At 33.1% G+C, this 9000-nt stretch overlaps 1 protein-coding gene across 1 annotated transcript; it reads right to left on the bottom strand.

Moving 5' to 3' along the window:
* Positions 1-791: 791 nt before the first annotated feature.
* Positions 792-9000, bottom strand: LOC134269304 (uncharacterized). The gene is made up of 5 exons (XM_062751500.1): positions 8908-9000; positions 3945-4908; positions 3324-3553; positions 3044-3191; positions 792-2728 (listed from the first exon to the last, which is right to left on the bottom strand). The coding sequence occupies exons 2-5, from the start codon at positions 4384-4386 to the stop codon at positions 795-797; spliced, it is 2754 nt and encodes a 917-aa protein (XP_062607484.1). The 5' UTR covers positions 4387-4908; positions 8908-9000; the 3' UTR covers positions 792-794.

The following is a 9000-nucleotide window of genomic DNA, read 5'->3' as shown; positions in this document are numbered from 1 at the left end:
AGTCAATCCGTCTTCAAATAAAGTCCATGCTGCAATACTTATGGGTGATATTAACTCTTTAAACACAAAATTGACGTTAGCACCCGATTTAACAAGCAAAGACACTAAATCTAAATTTTTTGAACAACATGCTGCAAGTAAAGGCGAAGGACCCATTTTATCTTCAAAATTGACTTTTGCTCCATGTTTTATTAACATCTTTGCAACATTGAAATGTTCTCTAAAGCAAGCTGTATATAACGGTGACCTTTCTTCAGTGTCACATTGATTTATATTAGCATCAAGACCGATAAGATATTCAACTACTGCTTTTTTACCCAAACTAGAAGCCCACCAAATAGGTGTTCGACCTTTCCCATCTCGTTCATTTACACTTGCTCCTTTTCCTATTAATAAATTCAGGACTTTTACGTTACCACTTTGTATTGCAGCCCAAAGTACTGTTTTGTCGGGATGGTCTGTGTCATCAACAATGGCTCCTTTTTCAAGCAAATATGAAACAGTATCTGTATTACCAAAATAACAAGCCCACCAAAGTGGAGACCATCCATTATCAATGTCTATCTCAAAATAATCTGAATTGCACGGATAATTAAACATGTCCAGGGGACATTCTTTTTCAAGGTATGCGCCATGGTCTACCAAAATTCTTACTATTTCAGTATATCCCTTTTCACAAGATTCTGCAAGGGGTGTATTTCCAAATTTATCATTAAAGTTTACACGAGCTCCATTTTCTATCAGATATGTTACAATATCAGTGTAGCCGAACCGACAGGCTGCTGTTAAGGGTGTTACATTCCCAAATCAACATACTTATTCAAATCATGATGATTGCAAATACCTTCTTGAAAGAGATATTGTAGAACTTCTGTATTGCCTTTCAAACATGGCACGATGATGAATGTTAACCCCTGTAAAGGACACAAGTTTTCCACGTGTAAATCAGCAGCATATTCCTGTTTGCAAAGAAAACAGAAGGAGTTTGTTTTGAAATCACTATGAAATAAATTTGCACAAAAGCTCACCATTCTTAAATTGCCGCTGAGTAATGATAAAATAAATGTAGAATATCTACTTGAATATAACTCATCTATCACTGTTTTGTCTACATAATCTAGTGTCATTTTGAAGAAATCAATCCAGCCGGCACCTATTAACCAATGCAAAAAACCAGTTTCAGCTGCTGCGAGTAATTGTCTTGCTGTTATTCTTTCGTAAAACATATCTGCTGTATGGGAACGCGTACTCCATTCTCTAAACAAGTCATCTGTATTTTCACAACCTTTCATTTCCACCCTGCGATAATGATCCTTGATCCCCAATTCTAATGGAGAAAATGAATCGATCATACCGCTAAATTTCATAAAAGTATAAAATACTGCTTCAGCATCATTTAGTTCTATTAGATTTTCCACCAGCCGAAACACACTGTGAAATTCTGTATGTATGGTTCCCACTAATTCTTCCTTAAGTGAAATTTCTGCACATTTAACAGAAAAATTTGATCCTAAAAATGCTGAAAGCTCACCTCTTGATTTTAGGTTGTGAAATAACATCGCCTCGAGTTTATAATTAGGAAATAAATGACAGAAAAGGATATTTGGAATGTTATTCTGCTTTAATTCCTTTGCGATTCGCTCCACAAAAACACATTTAAATTGGTCATCAAGCTTGATAACGGTATTGCTATCCCATTTAGATGGCAAAGCGTTTTCTGGAAGAATAAGTCTTGATTCCAATATCCACAACGGAGCAAATGTAATCAATGTATCAAGAGACTGTTTCGCAAAATGACAAGCTAATATTTCAATTAAAATAGTGTGTAATAATTCATAACAGTCATCCTTTTTTAACACAAAACTATTTGTCATGATTTCAAAAGCTTGTTTTATTCTTTTTCTTGACGTTCCTTGGTCCAAAAGACACTCTGCGAATACCACATCAAAGATTTTATCAATATTCTGATCTATTCCTTTAATGAAGTATTCTGGTCGAACTTCGTTGTCAAACATGACACAGAGGATAAGAGCACTGTATTCGTAAGGTGTTTCATGTTGTCTAAGAGCATCTAGTTCTTCTTCATATTCCTTATAAGGAAACTTTAGAAAACGCTCTGGGTTTTCCTTGAATTGCTTGTTGGTCGAAATGAGTCTGCACAACAGAGGAAAACAATCATGCAGATCCAATAAGTATTCTTTAAATAGAAACTCTGTGTTAGTATGTCTTTTATATATTTCTTTCTTCTCTTTGATTGTCATTGAGTAATTCTCAGAGTTTAAGTCAACTTCTTTTCCTTTAAACAGTTGGAGGGCCTTGTAATAGTGTGTTTTGCTGTGTGACAACCTACAAGACACCAGTATTCTTGTTTTCCTGTTTCTTGAAATGCATTGCTGTATGTCACTGTCATATCTTTTCCATTCCTTTGCTAAATAAATATCTATACATTTTGTACCACAAGGATCCTCTATAATAAATAATTGACATGTACTGTCGTCAAAATATTGTAAAAGTTCATGTGGCATTTTTATTGGCACAACGTGAAAACCAATGTTTTGCAAAAGTAGAGCTACATGATGTAAAATTGCAGACTTTCCTGTACCGGAATTTCCAACCACAGACACACATTTCTCAGTTCGAATCAAATTCAAAACTTCTTTAGATGCTCTTGTTTCACAGAATTTTGTGTCCTCAAGTCTCCACAATTCTAGTTTGCCACTGATTTGCTCTAGAAAAATATTAAAATCAAGTATTTTTTGCGCTCGAAAAGACAATGTTTCAATTGCCCTTTTCCTCAAACAAATACAAGACTAAGATTATGATAAGTTAAACAGGCTTATATATTTTTGAAAACATACTTTATAGAAAGGATTAACTTTCATAAAATTTTGTTTTGGTTGCGTAGAAATAATTGCAACAAAATCGAACAAAGCTGATGTTCCAGTAAGAGGAACATACCCCTGTGTATCAAGTTAAGTAACAGACCACACCAAAAATATATTCAGTTGGCAATTCAAAAATATGAAAAAATAATAATTTTTACCTTTGATATTTCGTGGTATTGTATCATTTTGCTGAAATATTAGTTGCCTCATTTTCAAAAGAATTTCGTTGTCTTTTAGTTCAAATTGCAACGTTTTTAATGTCCTGGCCTCAAGCAGTTGTTCATTGCCCCCTAATCTGCCAATTGCCTGTGCAAATAAAAGAGGATATAAATTATAGACATAATTCAAAAAAGCAAAAAAAAAAAAAAATCAAATCTTGAAATGATACACATGTAAAGAGATGTTTTAATATATGTTACTTTACAATAAATAACGTACATTTTCAATGTTAGCCCAGTAATCATTGAATTCCATTTCTGATATCTTTGCATTCTTTGAATGTGCTACAATGTTTCTGTAATACTTCATTCTAGCAAGGTCTGCCCCAACACTTTTGTCTGACTGTGAAGGCAACTTGCCGTATCCAGTGACGGGAGCAGGAACATTCGTCATATACCGTAAAAGGAGAATCAGCGTAGTGACGTCAAACTGCCTTGATCTTACGTACCCTTGTTTAAAAAAACAATACTGCAAGTCTCTTTGTTAGAGATGAAAATGCAATTAAAAATTATAATTATGATTTGTTTATGTAAAATAGCATATAAAACATAAATAAAATAAAACACAAAAAGTTTCTAGCTGTAGTTTTGAAGATCTCGACTTTAAGTTTTTCGGAATAAAATTTCAAAACATAAGAATATCCTTATTTTAGTAAGAATGACAACACTGGAAAATGGTAAAGTATTGTGTTATTCTTGTAGAAAGAGTATTTTTTTTTGAAAAGTTTGACAGACGGACAACGAGATATGACTTACAAATACATACGAACTACTCCAATTGGGCTGAGAGAGAATTGATTACTTCAACAACAAAAATTATTCTTTTGCCAAACAAACTTACCTGATGATGGGTACAATATATTCCATTGTTGAGTAGAAATGACTCTTCCTTTTATTGCTAAGAGTTTAGTTTTATTTAATGCAAGATCTGATATAAGGTCTAATGGAGGATGCTTGGAATCAAAGAATGTTCTAACTGCTATTAGTCCTCTTCGAAAAATCAGGAACGATAATCGGAAAAAATTCATTTCTCTGGTAGAAATAGGAAGCGAAGAAGAAATTGGATGTGCAGCAGTTTGAATTGTAGCAGTGATGTCAGCATGCCCTAAATTTGTCGTTTCTGTAGTATTCGGTAATAGTGATGCAGTTGTTCCAAAACTAGGTTGTAATGATGAAGATGTTTGGGGCATTGTTATCACAACTGGGTCCTCAATTTGTGTATTTAAAGTAGATGATGGTGTCTGACTTTGCATTGTTGGTTCAACTAGTGAGCTATCAATCATCGATTCATCTGTTCCCTGGAAACAATAATGCTGGTACCGGTGGTCCTATTGCGTTACTAACAGTAGTTGGAATCTTTTGTAACTTCAGTCTTGCATCAAAAGTTGAATTTATACCCTCTGTTCCTGAAATATAGGAATCTAGAGTGTTTGTTTGGAGATTTGGTGAAACTTGTGTCTTTGGTAATAACAGTGGCGGTGTCGCACTTGCAAGCTTTAAATCGTTTGGATGCTTAATGCTGGCAGTATCTTCTGATTCTGGTAAATTATTCTCCTCAAGAGTCTGAATTGACGGTTTAGGCATTGAATATGCAGATAAAAGTGGAATGTCGGTGGAGCATCTTGAATATATGACTGAGGTTGATTGTGTTGGTGTCGTAAGTTCTTCAGAATTGCTACATTTTTCGACATTTTTTGCAACCTCATTTGTCGATGATTGACACGACTCTTCTAATATATTGTTTGTTGACGTATCACTAGCGCCTTTTTTATTTTGAACACTTTCACTTTCCATATTTTCAAATTCTAAAAAAAATACAAACAAATATATTTTTTCTTTCCGTTTTTTTACAAACTCAAAATACTATTCCTATTTGGATATTTTACTTGAAAAGACGTTAAAGGTAATTTAATAAGAAAGCTCTATGATAAACGTGGTGACTTTACCTTTCCTATCGTCAACTTTCCTTACTTATGCAGCAATATACTTTAAGGGGGATGTACAAGCTATATTGGATCTAGTCTGGTGTAAAATAAGAAATACCAAGAATGCGCTTAATACTCTACTAAACTAGCCCAAAGTTACTCAAAGTGCTAATGCACTAATTACCTACTGTTAGAGACCAAAATTAGTTAACAATTAAGTTTATTTTGTTTTAATTAGGAGGAAATTATTCATGTCAGAACTGCGCAGCTACAGCATTTATAGATGATAAATGCATTGAAAATGGTGTTAGTTTGATTCATTGATAATATGGCTACAACCATTTGTTTCGCTTTTTTCTTGTCATTATCCATAATTCTTGAAAATTTGATTTTTCATATAGGTGTCTTCCTGAGGCAATGTGTTTATTTCGTCCGCCATTCCTCTGTCACACAAAGTTCGAATCACATTGATTTTAGAATAAATGCGACCATAATAACATCAAGACAAGAAATCACTAAGTAATAATCATTAGGTTATATTACTTACTACTTTTATTTGTTGCATCGCATCATCTGATTAATGAAAAAACGCGATTTTAACCCCATTCCAGCAAATCGGGAAAAACTGTTCTGTGTACAGTTCGAGTTTCCTCATTAAAATTATTCCACTGAGCACGTGGTTGGCATGTGCATATATCTGCTGTGGATAGATCCGTTTATTACCATGATTATATTTAATTTTTCATGGAACAAGTCTTGATAATTTGTTGGTTTCTTTAAAACTCAAGAAAAAAAAGATAAAAATGTCCTAAACATATGTGTTTACGACGGGTCTTTTTTCTGTGGCGATAGAAGTTATTTTCAAATGGGGTACTGCAAGGAGGATGCTTAGCATTTAATTTGAAAATGTTAAACAATATGCAGTGCATGAAGAACAAATTGTAATAACATGTCTTACATTCTAAAATTGGTACATATGTATATTTTGTTTAGAAGTTAGATAGAAAAAATAGGCAGTTATAGGATTTCCTTCAGGCACCTCACATAAACAGCTAGATTGTTTGCAATGACCAACACATTGTATGGAGTAATGTTTGGACATAAAAACGCATCATGTCTCATTATGTTGACAACGTTGTAAGCTCTCGCTCATTGAACATTTGAACATACGAAGCTTGATAAAATATATTGAGTTGTTTCTTTGAAATTTAGAAACGAGTACAATGTTTGCAAAGAAAGGTCCATCGCATATGCTATGTCTATCATCGCAAAAAAAGTGAAGAGCCGCACCCCCCCCCTCCCCCCGAAAATCCTATGTTTGTTTTTCAAAATAGTGAAAAAGATTCAAAAAATTTGCATTGCTAAGAACGTGATGGAATATGTACTAGCCTTATAAGACCACTTGTTATAAAAATATTTGGTTGCCCTCTCTCCCGATCTACTGCCTGGAAATGGCCCGACTCATCCCATTACACGATATTTTTTTTTCTTTTTCTTCCGCCAACAATTATGTTTAAATTTTAAGGAATTTCTTTCTCACCTATAAATACGGACCCAATATAAATTTTTCCCTGAGTTGGGAGGACCACCAAACGTCATTTTAAAGATGGTATAAAATATTTATGTTGATTTTTTTCTTTACTTTGTAAAATTTTAATTTTGACAATATGGGCTAATAGAATTTTCGTCACAAGTACCTGCATGACGTCATTTTCAGATTGTAACATCACAAACAAGGAGAAAAACTTCAGCATATGCTATTTATAGAACTTGTGTTTGGCTATCTTTCTAATCTGAATTGTGGTTTTGTAGATATAGAGATAGTTCGAACTTTTTGATCACCCCTGGTACTAGTAGGTATTAAAACAAGGTCATTCATATCGATTATATGTGTCTTATTTCTTTATGTTTCATTAGTGATAATTAAAAGTTTGATAGATAATATAAGTTATCTATGGCAAACTTACAAACTCTTAATTTTTAACTTTGATAGTGCTCATTTTCCCTTACCTGGAATCAAAGAGTTTAAGATTTTTTTTATATCAATACGTACACTTTTTAACAACTGTTCAATAATAATACTAAATAAATTATTTCAAGCCACACTATAACACCTTTCTTTTTTAAAAGTGTTCATATTATTTGAAATATTTTGAAACTGTAATTCTCTTCTACATTTAAAGATTGTTATGTCCCTCCATATTAAGAAGAGGTCTGGAAAACAAAATTCTGTGCTAAAAATAGAACACGTGCTGCTATCCATGAACTACTTTCATGGTTCTTTGCACTCTTTTTGAAGACAACGGTACCTTGTTTTGAACTTGAAATTATCATTTTAAAGTGCAAAATTTAGACAATTTCTCAACAAATGGTTGTAGAGAGAACATTATTGCACCGTTTGCATATTTTTTTGGATTTTTTAAGGCTCTGCTGAATTCTGTAGCTGCGCAGTTCTAAAGAGCATATCAAAAGCATTTTTCTGTAAAAGTATAGATTTTATATACACAACATGCATTCAGTTATGCATATTTATTGTATCTTTATCATTGGGACTTAAAATTTGATCAAAATATAATGTATTTTAGCCATTTGAAAAAAATGTTTACATTTTGTTCTCACTGCACTAAAGGTGGCCGGACATCCCCCTTAATCACATACAAACGGAGTTTATATATCTCAGTTGATTCGATACACAAGGGCATGCTCTATGTATGAACAATTTCTAAAACGAGGTAAATTATTGACAAGCAAGTTGATAAAACAAGAATATCAGCAGTATCGTTTAAAGTCATAATCTCGTAAGTTCTACATGGTCGATACAATTATCTTGTCAGCAAATACAATTTATCATTGAGTCAAATGCCGTTTATACACTGAATTGAGGACGGATTCTTCTGTTGTTTCCCGATCATGACAAGGAGAAGGCGGCGGGTATGATCGATCGGCAGGGGATGCTCACTCCTCCATGGCACCTGATCCCACCTCTGATGTTTTGGAGGTCCGTGTTTGCTCTGCTCCTATTTTGTATTGATTAATGGACTTTTGATCTTGAATACTGTTCGTTATTTCCATATATTTCATTCTAAGTGCTTCAATATTTTCAAACTTAATAAATAATTCTGTTTTTCACAGTATATAACACACCAAAAGGCACCTTAAACCCCCCCCCCCCTAACACAACTGTGTTACCAGCCCCCTCCTACTCCGTTGCCATGGGATAATAAATATAAATGCATACAAATCAAAAGGATTGATTTTTTAAAGATTCGTTTGTATTTGATTTCTATCTATAAAACGACCCTGTATACTAACAGTAGCAAGAAAAATGTCTCCGTCGCTAGAGTAGAGTGCATAAATATTGAAGAGATTAAAAACCTTTCTATTGATTATTTAAATGCATACAGCTATTTTTATTACAGTGTATAGATGGTACACAGTATTTGCTACCTTTAATTCTTCCATTTCTAAGAGAGGAATAGATATTTATTTATGTCTGAGAATATTAAAAGTGCTCTGTTATATAATAAATACTACTTAATAACTATTCAATGCATTAAACTTCTAGCCTTAGTTACACTTTATTAATGATGCCATAAATACACTATATTAAATCATGCGGGAATTAACATTAACAGCTAAAGAACTGCATATTTCCTTACTGAGAATATAAACAATATTTCAAATATCAAAATAAAAAAGCAATAATTTTAAGACTTTGTCCTCGGAAAATAAAGGATGGAAGACTGAAAGACGTTTCAAAACAAAATTTTCACTATTGTAAACGTTTTAGTCTCAAAAATCCAATGTATGTACATTGTATTTAATATTCTGCTTATATTCTAGTACTATGTTTAATGGTGAGAAATTATGAAGACTTACCTTACACGCCTATTACCCCATACATTTTGCTGTACAACGACTCGTGGGACCTTTTCATATTCGGCTTACTTAGAGAAATATCAATGCTAAAAC

Source organism: Saccostrea cucullata, unplaced genomic scaffold (assembly GCF_032062105.1).
Source record: "Saccostrea cucullata isolate Sc308-1 unplaced genomic scaffold, CSIRO_AGI_Scuc_v1 ctg18599, whole genome shotgun sequence".
NCBI lineage: Eukaryota > Metazoa > Mollusca > Bivalvia > Ostreida > Ostreidae > Saccostrea > Saccostrea cuccullata.
The sequence above is the reverse complement of the archived record's forward strand: the minus strand, read 5'-3'. Positions and strand labels throughout refer to the sequence as shown.

Coding starts and splice junctions, on each gene's coding strand:
- LOC134269304 (XM_062751500.1), bottom strand. CDS start 4,386: ATGATTGATAGCTCACTAGTTGAACCAACAATGCAAAGTCAGACACCA. Junction 3,554..3,944: donor TATATTGTACCCATCATCAG/GTAAGTTTGTTT, acceptor TTTTTAAACAAG/GGTACGTAAGATCAAGGCAG. Junction 3,192..3,323: donor ACTGGGCTAACATTGAAAAT/GTACGTTATTTA, acceptor TTATTTGCACAG/GCAATTGGCAGATTAGGGGG.